The sequence below is a fragment of the Bufo bufo genome, chromosome 10 (assembly GCF_905171765.1).
Source record: "Bufo bufo chromosome 10, aBufBuf1.1, whole genome shotgun sequence".
NCBI classification, from domain to species: Eukaryota; Metazoa; Chordata; class Amphibia; order Anura; family Bufonidae; genus Bufo; species Bufo bufo.
In genome coordinates, this window is record NC_053398.1 from 29,113,440 (window position 1) to 29,134,547 (window position 21,108).

Consider the following 21,108-nt stretch of genomic DNA (forward strand, 5'->3'; position numbering starts at 1 on the left):
TTGATGGAAAAATTAATCCAGCCAGCAAAGGAAGCAATATGGACAATCACAATACATTAGTAAGTGCTTTGTGTTAACTTTCTCTACATGATGAAAGTGCCACTTGCTGAAGTGACACAACCCCTTTAACATGTCAATCGATCCTGTGATTTCTGTGATTACATGACTTTTTTTTATTCTTGGTGTTGCAGTTTCTCTGTTGAGGAGTGTATATTTGAGTTTTTGATTGTATGAAGTCTGCCGTCCCTTCACTTAGAACTATTCAGGGACCTATGACAGTCTGCGTGTATCACGAAGTGTAGTTATTTCCCCTCACAAAGTGGCCATTTACTTCATTTTGTCTGTCAATAAGGCTACGTCTACACGACGACATTTGTTGCACTAATGTCGCGCGACAATTTTTATAATGGCAGTCTATGGTGTCGCACTGCAACATGCTGCGACTACGACGCAGCATGTTGCATGTTGCAGTGCGACACCATAGACTGCCATTATAAAAATTGTCGCGCGACAATGGTGCAACAAAATGTTGCGCTACAAATTTGCAGTGTAGTTGTGCCCTATCTGTCGCGCGACTAATGTCGTCGTGTAGACGTAGCCTTAATGTCTCTGCGCTGTCATTACAAGTCCCGGCTAACCCGGCAAAGAGCTTTGCGTGTCAGTGTCTAGTAATGCTAGGACTACAAAGAGGAGTTGAACATGTATGCTGCAGTGGTATAGATTTCTTTACATTTGTTTTTCTTTCTTTTACTTCTCTAAATGTGAAATTTCCTCGAAAATAGGCAGGAGCGGTAGTAGTAGTAGTAGTAGTGCTGGCACTTGTTCATGTTTTTTTGCTATGGGTGTATTGAACAATGTCTAGGTCTTATGTACCAGTTAGACCATTTCGCATACCTATACTACTATGTTGATTTTTGTTTTTTATGTGGGGTAGAGAGGTGCATTTATTGGTAGGCATGGAACCTGTAGGAACCACACAGATTTCCAGCCAGAGGATTTGTAATGTGCAGGTTTACCACAAGATTGCATGCTCCCTAAAGAAACCTGCAAACTAAAGCGACACAATATGGCTAAGTGTGTCATTTGTTTGCCTTCGTTTTGCACTTTGTATGTTTTGAATGGTTTTTATGTTTTCTGCTAACTTTTCGGACATATTTTTTTTTTTTGATGATGTTTCTTTCACTGAAGCTTGGGTATGTGTAGTGTACATCCGCACTGTCAAAAGGGTAAATGTTGCCTGCCTGTAGGGTACGTCCTGAAAATCCAGTTTGCATTGCAAAGAGTGAAATCTGCAGCATAAGGCCTCATGCACACGACCGTTGATTTGGTCCGCATACGAGCGGCAGTTTTGGCGGCTCGGATGCGGACCCATTCACTTCAATGGGGCCGCAAAAGATGCGGACAGCACTCCGTGTGCTGTCCGCATCCGTTGCTCCGTTCTGTGGCCCCGCCCAAAAAAAAAATAACCTTTCCTATTCTTGTCCGCGCTTTGCGGATAAGAATAGGCAGTTATATTATCAGCTGTCCGTGCCGTCCCGCAAATTGCGGAACGCACACGGACCCCCATCCGTGTTTTGCGGATCCGCGATTTGCGGACCGCAAAACACACAACGGTCGTGTGCATGAGGCCTAAATGGAAGCTCTGCGGATTTCGCAGGTAAATTTCCTCAGCATGCGGATAAGATTAGGTAAAAAATCCACTTTGTTACAATTGTAAATGCTGTGGATTTTCCGCCCACAGTGCTGCCGCATATACACCCTGTGTGAAAGTATTCACGTCCCATTGATATGGCTGTGAAATTTTATAAGTAAGGGTTTGGAATCTGCATCGGCAAGTTATATGTCATTTCACAATGTGGCTTCCACGCCGAAGCCTTGGGTTAGCCACCCATGGTTTAGCTACATTGAATGGGGCATTCACATAACCATATCCGTTTTGTAAAAACCGCGTAGCCGCAAAACGCTGATATCAGCCCTGTGCATCAGGCATTTTCCCCTTCCACAGGTCCCGCACTGTGTAACAAATGCCGCTTCTTCTCCGCAAACGGACAAGAATAATACATGTTCTACTTTTTATTTTTTTTGGCGGGGCCATGGAATGGACATATGGTGTACTGTCTGCATCTTTAGCGGTCACATTGAAATGAATGGGTCCGAATCGGATCCGTAAAAAATGCAGATCGGATGTGGACCAAAAATAAGGTCCTGTGAATGGACCCTAATCCACGTGCAGACCCACGGCAGTTGTAGGTGCAGAGTCAGGGAGTGTAGGAGCTGGGAGCCAGCATTGGGAAGCAGGTAAGTATATGCTTTCCTTGCAGGTCTGCCCAGGAGGGGTGGGGGGAGGTGGTTGCCAAAAACACCCTCAAATACGCACAGCCTCTTTAAGACTCACATGGTGCCCTTTTATACCGCTTGTCTAAGGCTACTTTCACACTTGCGTTGTTCTTTTCCGGCATAGAGTTCCGTCACAGGGGCTCTATACCGGAAAAGAACTGATCGGGCATATCCCCATGCATTCTGAATGGAGAGTAATCCGTTCAGTTTGCATCAGGATGTCTTCAGTTCAGTCGTTTTGACTGATCAGGCAAAAGAGAAAACCGTAGCATGCTACGGTTTTATCTCCGGCTATAAAAACTGAAGACTTGCCTGAATGCCGGATCCGGCATTTTTTCCCATAGGAATGTATTAGTGCCGGATCCGGCATTCAGAATACCGGATTGCCGGATCCGTCCTTCCGGTATGCGCATGCGCAGACTGAAAAAATAAATGCCGGATCCGTTTTTGCCGGATGACACCGGAAAGACGGATCCGGCATTTCAATGCATTTTTTCGACTGATCAGGCATTTTTAAGACTGATCAGGATCCTGATCAGTCTTACTAATGCCATCAGTTAGTATACATTTTGCCTGATCCGGCAGGCAGTTCCGGCGACGGAACTGCTTGCCGGATCTCTCTGCCGCAAGTGTGAAAGTAGCCTAAACCACAAAAACTAAAGGCACATTGGACTGGAGTGGTTTTCTAGGAGTGCAACAGTTTCAATTGATTATGTTGCCACTTTTATGGTGGCCTAACTAAGAGCAGCTTAAACTAGGTCCAGATCCCCGTAGCAAAAAGCTGGGTCACTTTCTTAAATCTTGTATTGAACAGTTCCAGCACATGCTGATGAATCCGGAATATTCACGAGCTCCTAACTTTCCCCTGCTGCCTGCTGCTATTTGCAGATGGAAATGTTGTGAATCAGGAGGTGGGCAGGAGCTCATGAATCTGAGGACTCATTGGCATGAGCTGGAGCTAGCAGGATTTAAAAATGAGGGCAGCAGAAAACTGGTGACGGATTCCCTTTCGCATTGGTGGGGATCTAGCTGGGAGGAGCACGGTGGCCGCTCACAGCATAGTAGCGCTGTTCACTGTATAGTGGCCATTGTTGGTATTGCAGCCCAGGCTTTTTCACTTGAATAGGATTGAGCTGCACATAGGACACGGGACCGATGAACAGGACGTCACTGGCCTAGAATGAGGCCAAAGCTCTTCAAACAGCCGTAACCCCTACTGATCAGCTGTTTTAGAAGGCAGCGGTGCTCCTCTTGCAGCTTACCAAGCACAGCGCCGTCCATTGTATAGCGGCTGTGTTGGCATGCTCCGGCCCATTCACTTCAATGGGGCAGAGCTGTTCCTAGGCCACGTGACACATTAACTTGTCAGCACTCGGCCTAGGAAGAGCAGAGAGAAGGCCGCAGCGCTCACAGGAGTGCCGATGTCTGACCCCCACAGATCAGATACTGATAACCTATCTAGAGGATAGATCATCAGTGTGAAAATCTCGGAAAACACCTTTAATCCTGAGGATAGGTCATCAATGTTGTACCCTCGGAAACCCCCTTTTTATACATTGTTGAATATTTAGTTTTATTATTTAGGGAAAATATTTGCTGTAATAAGAAGGCAAATATAAGTGTTCTATAGCCACAGCAGAAACATCACATCCCGTACTTCCAAGCTGTTGCCTTTTAATATCTACATCAGCCTGGTGCTTAGAGATCTTTATGAAGGCCGGCAGTATGGCTATCTGCTGCAGTGCTCTAAATACCAATAGTATGGCTATAGATGAATTTCTTTCTGTCTTCAGGGGGAGCGCAGGCAGCCAGACTGCTGAAAACCAATATGCCCAATTCTTGTATTCTTTATTCTCGCACATATAAGACTATCAGTCTGTCACGTTGGATCTTATGGCCAGCTTTACTCTAAATTTACGTCTGTCAGCCTTCACATGAGAATTTCCAGTACAGTGCGAGAGAGCACAGCACTCTGCTCTCCCAGAGCATGGAGGGGCAGGGCACTTAGAGGGCATCTGTCAGCAGATTTGCACCCATGACACTGGCTGACCTGTTACATGTGTGCTTGGCAGCTGAAGGCATCTGTGTTGGTCCCATGTTCATATGTGACCGCATTAGGTTTTAATATATGCAAATGAGCCTCTAGGAGCAATGGGGACATTGCTATTACACCTAGAGCCTCTGCTCTCTTCAAAACTGCCACCCCTCTCCACTTTGATTAATAGGGCCAGGTGTGATGACATTGCCTGGCCCTGTCAATGAAAGTGGAGTGGGCGCGGTAGTTGCAGAGAGAGCAGAGCCTCTAGGTGTAATGGTAACGCCCCCGTTGCTCCTAGAGGCTCATTTGCACGTATTAAAACTTTATTTTTCTCAGCAATGCGGGCACATATGAACATGGGACCAACACAGATGTCTTCAGCTGCCAAGTGCACATGTAACAGGTCAGCCAGTGTCATAGGTACAAAACTGCTGACAGATGCCCTTTAACTTGCTACTCCATCAGGACAAGGGAACAGGTCTGGGTCCCAGCCATAGAACCCCCACTGATCACACAGTCCTCCCCTGTCCTGTGGATAGAGGATAGCTATTAAACTTGGCACAACCCCTTTAACTGGGAATCCTAGATTTGCTTCACAGTGATGCAACACATCTGCCGTCTTGTCCCAGGCACGAGAGTTGCAATGCAAAACTGAACAACATGTGGGGGGGGGGGGGGGAGATTTTCTCTTGAGTCATTTTTTTTTTTTTTCCTTGGTTCCCAAATAGCCTGTAATTAAAATGAGTATTCAATGGCGCATAAAGCCCCCGCACTTGTTTACGTGATCTAATAAGTCCAATGTGACTAAGTTGTCAGACCCTGCGTCCCTCACATCTGCGTACCACTGCCGTCTTGACATTCTCTTGTTATTGTAATAAAGCTATTATATATTTTTTTTCCCAAAACACTGCGTAGAATAAAATACGCCTGAGCTGTCCTCGTTCTTCCCGCATCTGTTATTGACATATAGTTCTGTAAACGTTTATTATTTGCGTTGTTTTTTGTGTGTTGTACCATAATTTAAAGAGGCCCCCGCAGCTCTCCTCACACATTTGTTGTAGTACTTGCTTTTATTCCCCACAGTAAACAAAAAAGAACACCTGGAAAACTGAATGCGACTGAGCTAAGATTGATAAAGTATTACTGCTAGTGGTGCTCGGTCAATAATCGCACAACCAAAGCGGTGCCCCCTTTATTTTGGGTTCTGCAGCAGGGTATATGATGAGGCAGGGTCACATTAATACTGGGTGGCATCTCCCCTTACTGGGATATCGGTGGCCACTCTGGCAATGGTTACGATCTTACTGATGGTGGATTTACTCCTGTGATCGTTCCAAGCCCCTCAACTTGGACCCATAGTTCAGCCAAGGTGGTTGTTGGCTGCTGTGCATGGGAGGTCCGTCACCCCATCCAGGTCCAGACATTCTCGATTCAGGGGAGCTGCTGGATACCCTATAGAACATGTTGCGGAGTGCGTGGATGGGTGCCATCTTGTTGGAGCCACGTCTCCCAACTGATTAAAAAAAAAGGCAGTAGGGCTGGTTCCACAATGTTTTGGACATACCAAAGGCTAGTCAATGCTCTTTCCGTGAATACTAGAAGGGAACAGCCATGGCAGCTAATGGTGCCCCCACCACGACACCCGGTGTTGGTCCTGTGGGTGCTCTCCAGCCCTCCTGCAAGCTCAGGTGCAGCCATTATTAGTACCATAGCAGAACCTGTTTTCAACACTTGTTTGCCATTGATGGCTAATTCTGCAGCATCTTTTCTTAGAACGTGGTATTGTGCCTCTATTATTCCTCCTGGGACATGTATGAAAGGTTTGATAGCTGGGTGTTAGCCTCCTCATGTTAATAGGGTGTGTCCCTACTCAGTCTGACACTGTCGGCTCTTTGCATAGAAAGAGTAGACATTAAAGGGGTTGTCCAGAATTATTTTTTTTGTTTCTTTCTCTCAGCAATACCTGTGAAGAGATCTATACTCACTTGCTCCTCATCTCTCCGTTCTGGCTCCCAGGGTGTCTTCACAGGACTTCCGGTCCCCAGTTGTCAACATGGATGAGCTCCCTGCAGTGCAGCCCATGACTGGCCTCAGCAGAGACGTGGCCTCAGCAGAGACGTGGCCCTGCAGTGACATGCCACTTGAGGGTGACTGAGACCAATGATTAGATGCAGTGATGCACGTGACCCCATCCAAGCAGATGTTATAAGATGCGGACCGGAAGTCCAGTGAAGCCTAGGAGCCGCGGAGCTGGAGTGGCGGGGAGCAGATAAGTGTAGATTTATTATTTTTCGCTTTAAAAAGAATCTTGTACAACCTCTTTCAAGGGTTTTTCCCTCAATGAACATTTATCAACTATCCACTGGATTTCTGCCTTAACTAGAACAGGGAATCCAAGCCCCCCCCCCCCCCCCCCCCCCCCCCCCCCCCCCCCCAATCAGTTTCATCTTTCTTTTCGGTGGATAGACATTTAAAGGGATTGTCAGCCGTTAATATTGTTGACCTATCGCCACGATAGGTCATCAATATCAGATCGGAGGGGGTCTGACACCCAGCACCCTCCTCCGATCAACACTGCTTCCTGTTTATTACATTGCATTTCATCTCGAAAGTGCAGTGTAATAAAAGTATTTGCTCCATACACCTGACTTGGTGTCGGACCCCCACCGGTCAGATATTGATGACTTACCCTGACGATAGGTCATCAGTATTTTCCCCTTTTGCAGGTTAGGATGCAGTGGTGTATTTTTAATGTATTTTTATTAAAATATTGCTCAGTGCATTTTCTGCATAGCGTGTAGCCTCCCCTCCCCCCGAGTGGTTCTGCGTAGGGGAAGTGCTCAATGGGAGTTTCTGCAGTTGCACTTTTTCTTTCAGAAATGCTGCTGTCGTGCCACGATAACCAAAAAAATCACTGCAAGAAATACTCTAAAAAGCTTTAAAAAAAAAAAAAAGCGTTTTGTGGAGGCCTGGTAGTAGATGACAATATGTATTCTGTGTTCAGTATTTTATAAGCGGTCCCTGGCAGGAGGTTGGGGTCCTACATGTGGGGATTTCTAACGTGTTGTGCGTTGATTAAACCCATGTGGCATGTCAGCGGTGCTCAGTAAGCCTGTGAACTACCATTACATTACCGTCTGGAAGGCATGGCCCTTGTTGGTATGTAACGCTATATTACAGTGGAATGTTTTTATTGGCCGGCTTTTATAAGCTTTATTTCTAGGTTTGCATAACTCCTCGAATCCGTCAGTAGTTGTGCCAGATTTATTTTCTGGCCTAACAAGTATAACAAATGGCAGCTTCTTTCCTCCTTATTGCGTTCTGTTCGCAGTAGGGCACGGACTCTACATGTGTGCGCAGATCATCGTTTCAAGAACAAAGGGGGTCATTTACGAACAGATATACGCCAGATTCTGTCGCACGACATGTCGCGGCAGAATCTGCAAATTCTTTCCCGCTCACGTCAGGTCTAAAAAAAAAAAAGCGCCGTGGCATGGGCGGAGAAGGGCCGGCAGGCCCGTCTCATTTACCATAGAGAATGGTCTTAATGTAAGGCTACATTCACACGTCAGTATTTTTCTATAATCCGATTTTCTGTCCGTTTTTTGCGGATCCGTTGTTCCTGAAAATGTTTCCGTATGTCATCCGTTTTTTGCGGATCCGCAAAAAACGGAAACATGTATAAATTTCAATAAGCAAATAAAGTTGTTTAAGATTTCTTTAAAAAAAAATAAAAAATTAAAATGTAATTTCCAGGAACGGATTCCGTATAAAACGGATGACATACGTAATGACATCCGAATGTCTTCCGTTTTTTGCGGATCCATTGACTTTGCATTGTACCAGGATCCGATTTTTCAGGAAAAGAATAGGACATGTTTTATATTTAAACGGACATGCGGAACGGAACAACGGAAACGGACAGCACACATTGTGCTGTCCGTTTTTTTCCAGGACCCATTGAAAATGAATGGGTCCAGATCTGGTCCAGGAAAAACGGAACAGATCAGGAAAGAAAAAACGGACGTGTGAATGGACCCTAAGACAGCAAGGAAGCTGCCGTAGATTGAGACTGGCTTTTTATACGCCAAAGTTGGCACCTCTGCATAACTTGGGCAATCCAGCTCAGGGGCTTATTAACACTTTTTCTTCAATATCCGTCAAGGGCAGTTCTATCGGATTGCTCCTCCTGCTACCTATGGAATGAGACCCACCTAACGAATCGAGGAACTAGTATGCACATGCCTCATCATAAAATAGATGCATCCTCCTGCAGGCCGTCCGCCTAATCCGAAGTCTGCGACAACTCAGAGCTGCAGTAGATTTCTGGCTTTGTTTGAAGATAAATTTGTTGGGGAGGATGACCATGCCCCGTTTAGGGAAAGCGGCAAGGGAGGAGTGAAATCTGAGAGATGCAACATTTTTTTTTAAAAGTCACAAACACTTAGTTTGCAACTTTTTTGAAGCCACTTTTCTGGTGCAAGGGAGATGATAAATCTCCCACAATATGTGCATGGAAGGTATCCACTTGTTGCGAATCCGTATTTTGCAGACCGAGAATCAGATACGGCTGTGTGCATGAGACCTTGGGATTGATATGGGCTCAGTTATGTGACGGTCATCCCTGTCTCTCATCTCTAGAACAGGACCCCAAAAGTGAAGGAGAGCAAAACTCTAATTTTTCCAGAACTCCCTCTCCATTCACCTTTATGCAAGTTCCAGAACTTTTCAGCACACTGTGGGGATTTGCCCAGGTAGACAGGGTATGCGGACGCAGTACAGAGGCAAATTACCAGTTCTTAAATCAAACTTCCGTGTTTATTCACACACAAAGCAAAAAACAAAACGTCACTTTGCAGTCTTGGTGTTAGTTCACACACAATGGAAAGTCCACATAGCAAAAATCACCTTGTTGGCAGTTCTGCCTCCAGCAGGCTTTGAGTGGGCCCGTTTCCCTTACAGACGGGTCTCAGCCCTCCAGCACGGCACAAGCCTCAGATCCCGGCACACACACCTCCTGAGCTCCACTATCAGACTGAGGTAATCCTCTTCACCTGTCAGTGCTGGCTGGTTTTTAGGCCTGGAACATGGGGAGTAGTCACCCACCCAGAGCCGTCCCAGATCAGCTATACAGCCATACTAAGTATTAAGGTGTCAAACAGTAACTGCTGCTGACACATAAAAACCGTCTCTCACTCCACCGAGGCCAGGAACCTAGGTGACACGTAGCTATAATCCACGATGATTCCTTGTACCTTCTTACAACACTCATAAGAACTAAATAGAGGGTGGCCGCGATGCACCCTCGTTCACTTTGGGGGGCCTCGTTCTAGACCTAAAGTGGGACTCGCACCTATCAGACATTGGTGGCATATCCTAGTGACTTGCCACCAAAGTGCGAGATGGGCCAACCCCTTTAAAACAGCACCCAGTTGTACCTGGCATTGCTTTCACAATTTTTATGAAAAAATTGCTGAAAATGTTGGGGGGGGGGGGGGGGTTGTCTGTGCAGAACCATTTTGGAGCTGATAGCGTCTATAAAGAGCACAACTGCTTTGGAGGACCTGGCGTGTCCGAGGCGTCCCATTGATTTAAATGAGAATTGTGTAATTCTTCGTTCCCCCTGTGGTGGCGCTGCAGGGCAGCTGAACAGTTGTTCAGTGCAGTGATCAGATTTATAGCTTACGTTGTCCAGAGCAGACAACCCTCTCCAAGAAATTTGTCATGACAACAATCCATTTTTTTTTTTCATTTAGTACAATTATCCATGGCTGACGAATATAGTTTTTTTCCATTCTTGTATAGATGTCCGTAAAGTTCAGTTGTCAAGGAAACCATAACTTCTTCATAGTTGCTTAAATGGAAAGCATAGCGTCTTACAAGGTTGTTCTTACAAACTTAGGGTTCAAGTGAGGTAACACATGTCCTTTACGTGCCGCACATACCATTTCACCAGGCCTCCGCAAACTCGTTACCATCAAGAATCTCAAAATTTCTGCAAGATACGTTACTACGATATCAACAAGGGCTTTTCTTATCCATGGTACGCATAAAGACACTGCTGATGCCTCCTCCCATAGGTCCTGATAGAGCAGGGGTGCACAACCTGCGGCCCAGGGGCCACATGCAGCCCTCGATTCTGTACGGCCCCAACCATCTGGTAACAGAGATGTATTTCTATGTGTTGTGGCTGCTCACATGTATTCTCCCATTAGATGGGAGTACTAGAAGTGTAACTAGACATTTATGATATAAATATAGTATTTCACTTGCTTGTACCTCTTAAGTTTTATTTTCGGCCCTTGGAATTTGTTTAGGCTGACAATGTGGCCCCCAACCAGAAAAGGTTGTGCACCCCTGTGATAGAGCATATGGACAACATGGGGGGAGGCCCACACTCAGGAGCCCCCTTTGGTGAGTCGCTCTGTATAAGCTGCTTTTCTGGCAAACTTGAATGACCGCCATGTAATACTACATTTCCCCTGCAGGGGGCACTGCAGGAGAAATGCCTGGCTGGCTGCAGCTTTCCTTGGCAAGATCTTTTTTTTTTTTTGCCAGGGGTTGAGTTCTGAAAGCGGTTGTCACCTTATGTTGCCTCAATGCATCTAAAACCAAGCAGTTTTGTATCTATACCTCCTGCGCATTTCCACGGTAACAGACAGCAAACAAACCTTGTGTAGTCGGACTTTGCAGTCATACTCCCCTCATCTGTCCGTTAGGAAGACATTGGGGCTAGAAGGCAGTTCTGGACCATGTGAACAGGGCCTAAATACATCTGAAAGTCTGAATACTGCGTTACATGGAGGGAACAAAAAGATGGTGCATATTATGCTATTTTCCTCCCTTAGTAACATTTGCTTGGCCAGAAGTTTTGAAACTTTGAAATTTGCTAGTAATTCTGGGTGGGAGGTCTTAGCGCTAGGACACCCTTATATTTTCAGAAAGAAGGGTATCGGGATGGGGCATACTTCTTGCAGCATGAGGGGTGCAGTCCATAAGAATGCATTGTGTTGCATGTACATTTATCTTTTTAAGATCTTAATGCAACTATTGTAATTCCACCTTTACGCCCATCTATGATATCCAGCGGATGCAAGCCTAGTCATAAATTAGGGGCATCCTCTAGCAGTCTGTGCACCTAAACAGAAATCTACGGCAGCTAAATGAAGATAAATGTGGCAGGCCTAGGACCGGGTCCTCACCACGCCCCCACCACGGAAAGTGGCGAGGGTGAAGTGCAAACAAGACTTGTCACAACTGGCGTTTAATCAATTTTCCCCATAGGGTAAAGAGACAATTTACACCCGAGTTGCATGAAAGTCAAAATTATATATTCACAACTTTCACTCCGAAAGGAAGAGGATGGTAGGAGGCGAGGAGAGGTGGGAAGGGGGGAGCGATCCTCTAATGCATAAAATGGACTCGTTAGTGTGTGTCTCCAGGTTTTCTTATTATGTGTTTTTGTCTAAAGAGTTAACTCCATTTTGTAAAGCAGGGATCGGCAACCTCCGGAGCTCCAGCTGTTCTGAAACTACAACTCCCAGAAACCTCCTAACATTTCTTATAGGAGTTACAATAACAGCCTAGTAGGTGTGCATGCTGGGAGTTGTAGTTTCACAGCAGCTGGAGTGCCGAAGGTTGCTGATCCCTCTTGTAAAGCCATGGAAGATCTGTAGGATATGCCTTTACTTTGGGGGGGTTGTCCGGCCACGGGGTATACAAGGGAGCTACAGACGGGACACAATCAATTGAATGGTGTCGGGACACAGTTCTGCAGGGGGAAAAAACGTGGAGGGGAGGCAGCGCTAAACCAACCAGATCGTCAGACCCTCAGCGCCCATAAAGTGATCCTCCTAACAGTCTTTGAAATGCGTAAATTGCCATAGACATAGCAGAAGCAGCAGGAAGAAAGACTGGAGACGGCACGTGCCCACCGCGCGCGCCTTCCCTTCATACAGCTGATCGTCGGGTGTCGGACCCCCGCTGATCTGATACTGATGACCTATCCTGACTCAGGATAGGTCACCAGTATTAAAAGCATGGGTAACCCCTTTAAAGAAATGCAAAAACCACAGGCATGCACTAACTAACTTTTGTATGCCGGTTAAAGGGCCTTCATTCTCGTGGTCAGTGCGGATCCCAGCGGTAAGACCCACATCAATCTGACGGTTATCCCCTATCCCTGTGATGGCTAACCTCCGGCACTCCAGCTGTGGTAAAACTATGACTCCCAACATGCCCCCTTGCTTGGCTGTTCTCAGAACTCCATAGAAATGAATGGATCATGCTGGGAGTCGTAGCTTCACCACCGCTGGAGTGCCGGAGGTTAGCCATCACTATCCTGTGGAGAGGGGATAACTTGTTATAATCGGAGTACCCCTATAACTAAGGCTGCATTCAGACAGATATAATATGGGTGCCATTATATCTGCCATACCTCAGGTTCAGGGAGCTCCGGGTATTGCATCCATAATATGGGCACAAAAAAATCCTTGTATTACACCTGAATACTGTGAAAAAAATATACTTTGGTAATTGAAAACTGTTTATGGCAACGGTCAGTGAGTGAAGATCTTTACCATCTGTCAGAAATATATTAGATATTCCTCTAGTGCGATCAGCCTCATCACTATCACTACATCACTAAAGAAGCGCTCTGTGCATTTTACTCTATAGATTGGGCTTGGCCTGGATAGGGACTGTGGGACTATTGCGCTGCGATTTTTTCGCACAAAATTCTGTGCATAGTCTCAAAGTGGGCACGTTGGCCTCACGGTGACACAGAGGAGAGAGAAGTCTGTGTGCCTCTCCCTGTGTACCCGGTCAGCCCTGCCCCCTCCAGGTGGTGCTGCCAGTGTCAAACTGTGCAGGGCATACCCCCCGACTAATAACACCCAGATGACACTATATTGCAGACTGCTGGCAATTCATTCAGAAACTTGTAATTCTAGGGATTCTAGAGGATTGGCACACCATATAATCCTGGGGCATCTATCCTTGTTACTACATGGGGATTGGGGGATGCAAATAGTTAATAAAACAGATATCAGGAGAGGTGACTGGTCATCTTTGTGTGTGGACATTACTGTACTTTTTTGTACAATGGACAGATTACAGCAATGTATACATTTTCCAAGTGTACAAATTATTAATGGGGGTTCCATGCTTTGTGTGCCCTTTAGACAAAGAAGCAACATATACCTTACCGAAACAGTAAGCTTACACGGCTCCTAAAAGATTCGCTGGGAGGAAACTGTCACACTATCATGATCGCTGCTGTTAGCCCCTCTTCACTGTCATACGATGATACCTACAATACTCTGAAGTATGCAAACCGAGCCAAGGATATCAAATCTGCTGTAAGTGAAGATCCTAGCGTTTTCCATTTTGCTCATTGCTCAAAATTATTTTTTTTGCATTTTTGAGAAATTACTGTGAAAATCCATGTTTAAAGGGGTTTTCCAGGCTCCTGACATTGGTGATCTGTCGGTGAGTGTCTGACACTCTGCTGCCCCACTATAAGCTGTTCCACGCAGCCTCCTGCCCTCAAAATGGAACTGAATGGAGAAGGAAGCAGACAGCTCAGTTCAAAGTTTAGTGGCCGTGTTGGGTTACTGCAGCTCAGCTCCCATTGAATGGAGTAGATCCGCAAAAAAAACGGGACGGACACGGAAAGAAAATACGTTTGTGTGCCTGAGCCCTCAATGACAGGAGCCTTGAAAACTTCTTTAGAACTTCTTTAAATGGTTTGTGAACGCATATGCAGCTGGAGAGACGCAACTGTAAGCTGGGCAAGGCAGCGCTTCAAGTGCCATGTCCACCTTGATAACTTTTTCATCGCTACAGTGCGTCTTAAATTAAAAAAGAAAATGATGAAACTTTGAACAGTCTTAAAGGGTAACTGTCATGTTTTCATCGAAAAATCAATTTTAGCATATGTTACTGCCGCAGCATTATGCATAAAGCAATCTTTAGTTTCTTCACATTCCACTGTTTTCGTTCAGTTTTTCCCTTAGTTACGGCTGTTTAAACATTTATAATATGAGGACCTTCTCAAGATGTCTCCTCTGCCAGTTCTCTGAGGCCAAAACTGCTTTCTCTCTCTTCCGATACACACTTGCTGTAGCCAGCAGCTCCCTGCCAGCCAATCAGATTGGATTACTGAGAGACACGCCTCCTCACTCTGAAACCTAATGAAGGCATGCAGTGTGGAGGACCGCCCCTCTGTCTTCTGCTTATACTAAAAGGGAGACAGATGAGCCCTAGCAACAGTCTTTTAACGGACCAGTGGAAAGGGACAGAGGACATTAATGAAAGCTGTTATTATAAGGTACAGATCTTTTGACAATCATTGACAGACTAACTCAGGTATACATGCCTAGCTCTAATAAACTAGCAAATAAAAAACAAATATGACAGTTACCCTTTTAAGTAAAAATCTTTTTATGTCTACAGCACCCATGCAGATTTATGTGTTTCTATAGTAAGACTAAAAACCCTTCTGAACCTGCAGTCATGCTGTTCCCCATCTGTACTGAGTGTACAGTCGTGGCCAAAAGTTTTGAGAATGACACAAATATTAGTTTTCACAAAGTTTGCTGCTAAACTGCTTTTAGATCTTTGTTTCAGTTGTTTCTGTGATGTAGTGAAATATAATTACACGCACTTCATACGTTTCAAAGGCTTCTATCGACAATTACATGACATTTATGCAAAGAGTCAGTATTTGCAGTGTTGGCCCTTCTTTTTCAGGACCTCTGCAATTCGACTGGGCATGCTCTCAATCAACTTCTGGGCCAATTCCTGACTGATAGCAACCCATTCTTTCATAATCACTTCTTGGAGTTTGTCAGAATTAGTGGGTTTTTGTTTGTCCACCCACCTCTTGAGGATTGACCACAAGTTCTCAATGGGATTAAGATCTGGGGAGTTTCCAGGCCATGGACCCAAAATGTCAAAGTTTTGGTCCCTGAGCCACTTAGTTATCACTTTTGCCTTATGGCACAGTGCTCCATCGTGCTGGAAAATGCATTGATTTTTCACCAAACTGTTGTTGGATTGTTGGAAGAAGTTGCTATTGGAGGGTGTTTTGGTACCATTCTTTATTCATGGTTGTGTTTTTGGGCAAAATTGTGAGTGAGCCCACTCCCTTGGATGAGAAGCAACCCCACACATGAATGGTCTCAGGATGCTTTACTGTTGGCATGACACAGGACTGATGGTAGCGCTCACTTTTTCTTCTCCGGACAAGCCTTTTTCCAGATGCTCCAAACAATCGGTAAGAGGCTTCATCGGAGAATATGACTTTGCCCCAGTCCTCAGCAGTCCATTCACCATACTTTCTGCGGAAGATCAACCTGTCCCTGATGTTTTTTTTGGAGAGAAGTGGCTTCTTTGCTGGCCTTCTTGACACCAGGCCATCTTCCAAAAGTCTTCACCTCACTGTGCGTGCAGATGCGCTCACACCTGCCTGCTGCCATTCCTGAGCAAGCTCTGCACTGGCGGCACTCCGATCCCGCAGCTGAATCCTCCTTAGGAGACGATCCTGGCGCTTGCTGGACTTTCTTGGACGCCCTGAAGCCTTCTTAACAAGAATTGAACCTCTTTCCTTGAAGTTCTTGATGATCCTATAAATTGTTGACTGAGGTGCAATCTTAGTAGCCACAATATCCTTGCCTGTGAAGCCATTTTTATGCAACGCAAGGATGGCTGCACGCGTTTCTTTGCAGGTCACCATGGTTAACAATGGAAGAACAAGATTTCAAGCATCATCCTCCTTTTAACATGTCAAGCCTGCCATTTTAACCCAATCAGCCTGACATAATGATCTCCAGCCTTGTGCTCGTCAACATTCTCACCTGAGTTAACAAGACAATTACTGAAATGATCTCAGCAGGTCCTTTAATGACCGCAATGAAATGCAGTGGAAAGGTTTTTTTGTGATTAAGTTAATTTATGGCAAAGAAGGACTATGCAATTCATCTGATCACTCTTCATAACATTCTGGAGTATATGCAAATTGCTATTATAAAAACTTAAGCAGCAACTTTTCCAATTTCCAATATTTTTGTCATTCTCAAAACTTTTGGCCACGACTGTACATTGGCAAGAAGTTGACGATAGGTGGAAGAATCGGACTACACAGACTGTACTCTGTAAGAATGGAGACACATAGGTCTGTATAGGAGCTGCTGGCACACAACAATAAGAGATTTTTAATAAAGACTAAATGCAAAGTTGCTGCATTTGTTATTGAATATGCACCGAAGAAATAAAAAAAAAAATTTAAAACCTGTTAGAGGAGCTGTCTCCTTTCCTGACAAGTCTGTCTTAGTGACTGCTTGCATTGCCCTTGTAATAACAATTCTGGGGCATCTATTCTTATGACTCTCTTGTGCCACTCCTCTAGTATTCCTACTAAAAGTTTATGAATGGTCAGCAGTCTGCTATAAAGGTCCAGATGGGTGTTACCAGTTGGGAGTGTGTCCCTGCACAGTCTGACACTATCCAGTCTGTGCAGGAACACACCCCGAAATGGTAACACCCAGATGGACCTTTATTGGAGACTGTTCGCAATTCAGTGAAAACCTTCCAGTAAGGCCGAAAGCACACAACCGTTTTTGTGGTCCGCATCCGAGCCACATTTTTTGCGGCTCGGGTGTGGACCCATTCACTTCAATGGGGTTGCAAAAGATGCGGACAGCATTCCGTGTCCTGTCCGCATCCGTTGCACCGTTCCGTGGCCCCGCAAAAAAAATATAGCATGTCCTATTTTTGTCCGTTTTGCGGACAACAATTAGGCATTTCTACAATGGGCCGCCCGTTCCTCAAATTACGGAAGGCACACGGGCGGCTTCCATTTTTTGCGGACCGCAAAAAACGGCAAGGTCGTGTGCATGAGACCTAAGAATGATAGAGAAATGGCATAATATAGACTTATATGAAATGATGCTCCACAATTTTTACATGGGAAATGCAAGTAGTTATTAAAACAAACTGTATGAGAAGGGAGTCTGTCACCTCCATATGGCCATATACAGTGCTTACATGGCTCTGTAGCACACCTATACAGGATTGTAACGGTACCTTTGTTCTTTTCTTTAGACTTGCACAAGCAGGAAAAACTAAGTAAAATTCATATGCAAATGAGCACTCGCAAGTGCCCAGGGGCGGCGTTCAGTGTGTAGGTGCCCAGGGGCGGCATTCAGTGTGTAGGTGCCCAGGCTGCTCTGCCTTCTTTTCACTTTACTCCTCCCCAGCCTCTTCCTTTGCCCGCCCCCCAAGTCCTTTATGTCATCGCTAGGTCCGGCCAAGATCCCACGCCTGTGCACTGCTTCGCCGGGCTGGGGCATGCGCACGGTGATGCCCATTGTGGGCACTGCATCGCTTCACCTAGTGCGCATGACCTCGGCCGGACCTATTGATGAGGCAAGAGACTTGGAGGGCGGGCAAAGGCAGAGACTGGGGAGGAGTAAAGTAAAAAGAAGGCAGAGCAGCCTGGGCACCTACACACTGAACGCCGCCCCTGGGCACTTGCGAGCCCTCATTTGTATATGAATTAAACTTCGTTTTTTTCCCCGCCACTTCCACAACGGCACTGACAGGAGGGTGTCCCCGCCCCCAGGACAAGAAACAACGCAGGAGCACATGATTTAAAAGGCCTCCTCCCCCTTTCCTATCCAGTCGTTGTTTCCTGTCCTCGGGATACGTAGGAGCCGCTCCTGCCGTGTCAGGGATATTTTCAATCTCGCCCAGCCTCGCTCTTTGTGCCCCACGCGGTGGGTGGGCTGGTGCAGGGGACGGGTTTCCCGGGGACGCGTGTGCCTCCCTTTCCCGTCCCTCGGTGTAAGACCTGCGTGCCGGCATCCCCGGGCTTGCGATTTCCCTTGAGAAGGGGAAATCGCACGGGATTTCGTGACGTCACCAGGCGAGATTCTCCTTGAGCAAGAGAATCTCGCGATAACTTCGGTACTTCCGGGGTGAGCGTGCTGTAAAAGCGGGGCTGTAATGCCGGCATTTGTGAAGTGAAGCCGGACATCCAGCCCACGCTCACCGCTCGCAAGGGCCATGCTCGCTCTAGTGGATGACACTTCTAGGAGATCTGGTAATCCCGCTGCCTCTGCCCCCAGCCCGGTAAGCCTCCTCCCCTGGAGGATCATTTTTCTAACCTCCTATTACTGCCTGTTGTTAATTAGCACTGTCTGGGCATGATTATGGGAAATTTTTCACTCTGGTGAGGTGGTGGCTAAACCAAGTGTCGGCTTCATGGTCCTATTGCCCTCTATTTTTTCTCTTAGGACACTGAGACCATGACTTCAAAGCCAGCCAGTGGGGAAGCAGGACGCAGAAAATGCGCCATTTGCAGAAAATCCTTTACCTCAAAGAATAGAAAACCCTTGTGCCAGAAATGCACAGAAAAGGTCGTTTCTGAGGAGTCGCCCTCCTTCCTTGAGTCCCTAAGAACGATTATTAAGGAGGAGGTGAATACGGACTTCATTCCTGCGTGGGAACAGATCCATGCTTCCCCGTGGGTAATAAACACCCTAAAAGAAGGATTAAAACTGGAATTTGTATCCCTCCCTCAAGACCAGTTCACCCTAAACAAAAAGCTGTCTCCTCTACAAAAACAACTTTGTCTAGAGTCAGAAATCTCCTCCTTAATAGAAAAGAAGATACTCCTTCCGGTCCCAAAGGATCAATGTGGAAAGGGGTTCTATTCCCCAATCTTTCTAGTACCAAAACCAAGCGGATCCTTTCGATTGATAATAAATCTAAGATCCCTAAACAGGTTGATTATATACAAAAAATTCAAGATGGAAACCATAAAATCTACCGTAAATCTGCTCCCTCAAGATTGTTTCATGGCAACAGAGGATTTACAGGACGCCCACTACCATGTTCCAATATATCCACTCTATCAAAAATACTTACGAATCGCGGTTTTCATGGGGGAAAATTTGTGCCACTTCCAATTCAGAGCCCTTCCGTTCAGCCTCTCTTCAGCCCCAAGAGTGTTTTCAAAAATCATGTCCGACGTAATAAGATACCTACATCTCCAAAAGATTCTAATAACTCCATATCTGGATGACTTCTTAATAGCATCTGGCTCAGAAGAACTCCTCAGACTCCATCTTTCCCTGGTTCAGGACTGCTTCACCTCCCTGGGGTGGATCATAAGCTTCAAAAAATCTAATCTGTCCCCAGACAGAAGAAGGATCTTCCTTGGAGTTCTATTGGACTCTCATCTACTTATGTCATTTCTGCCGACATAAAAGAAGACCAGGTTGCGACTGGAGAGCTCCCGTTTTTGCAGTCTAAGGACTACCTCTCTCAGGAACATGATGAGAGTGATAGGTCTTCTCACTTCCACAATCCCGTCAGTCAGATGGGCTCAGAGCCATTCACGTGTAATTCAGTCCTTCCTTCTTTCCTCGTGGGATGGAACAATCGCTGCCCTAGAAAAGAAGGTTTACATCCCAAATTCTGTAAAGAGATCCCTCATGTGGTGGAAACTATAAAAAAAAAAACTAAACACAGGGGTTTATTGGCGACAAAGAGATCAGATGATAATCACCACGGATGCCAGCAGATCAGAATGGGGGGCCACGCAAATGGGAAAATAGTGCAAGGCAAATGGGGCCCAGATATGTTAAAATCCTCTTCAAATCTAAAAGAGCTTATGGCCATTTACAATGCCATCACGTCTCTACACACGCCCTTATCCTCAAAACACGTAAAAGTGCTATCGGAAAACACCACAGCGGTCGTCTACCTCAACAAGCAGGGCGGAACCAGAAGCCGCTCCTTAGCAGCCGTAGCTCACAATATATTTTTCTGGGCCGAGAGAAATCTTCTGTCCTTATCCACAGTCCATGTCAAAGGAGAACTAAATTTTGTAGCCAATTTCCTCAGTCGAACAACCTTGAGGGAACGGGAATGGTCTCTAAAACCCCAGATCTTCCACAATATTTGAAAAAAGTGGGAAAATCCGGACTTAGATCTGTTCGCCACAAGTGACAACTGACGGACCGAAAAATTTTGCTCCCTCTCCTGGCAAGATCAGTCTCTTTGCATAGATGCCCTATCCCAACCTTGGCCTAGCCCAAACTATCTGCGGGACTGTTCTGGACCTTGCCACAGATCCCGTACCTTCTCCATCAGGGTCCGATTTATCATCCAGGACTAAAACGGCTTAACCTGACGGCCTGGAAGTTGAACGGTCAATTCAAAAAATGAAAAGATTGTCAGATGAAGTCATTTCGACTCTTATACTGAGCCGCAACTCAATCACCTCAAAAATGTATCTAAGAACCTGGAAAGCCTTCCTGTCCTTCCCTAAAAATTCTTATTTTCCCGACATACCTCAAGTACTGGAATTCTCACAATGGGGCTTAAACAAGGGTCCTTGACCCGCCACTCTAAAGGTGCAAATATCTGCTCTCAGAGCCTTCTTAGATAAAAATTAGCTGACTCACCCCTTGTTAAGCGCTTCATTAAAGGGGCCACAAGAAAGTTACCTACTGTCCGTTCCATAATCCCACCATGGGATCTAAACTTGGTCCTCTCAGTATTGATGGAACATCCGTTCTAACCAGTGGACAATATTTCCTTAAAGCTACTAACCTACAAAGCTGTTTTCTTAGTAGCAATAACCACTGCAAGAAGGATCGGAGAAATACAAGCTTTTTCCTGTAGACCTCCTTACCTAACTATACTGGACGACCGTATAATCC

At 45.8% G+C, this 21,108-nt stretch overlaps 1 protein-coding gene across 1 annotated transcript in view; it reads left to right on the forward strand.

Moving 5' to 3' along the window:
• The window catches only part of KIF18A (kinesin family member 18A), a 124,281-nt gene that overhangs the window by 50,274 nt on the left and 52,899 nt on the right, over nt 1-21,108 (forward strand). The window contains exon 7 of the mRNA XM_040410327.1: nt 13,558-13,734. Within this exon, the coding sequence (XP_040266261.1) occupies nt 13,558-13,734 (177 nt within the window). The remainder of the gene's footprint in view (nt 1-13,557; nt 13,735-21,108) is intronic.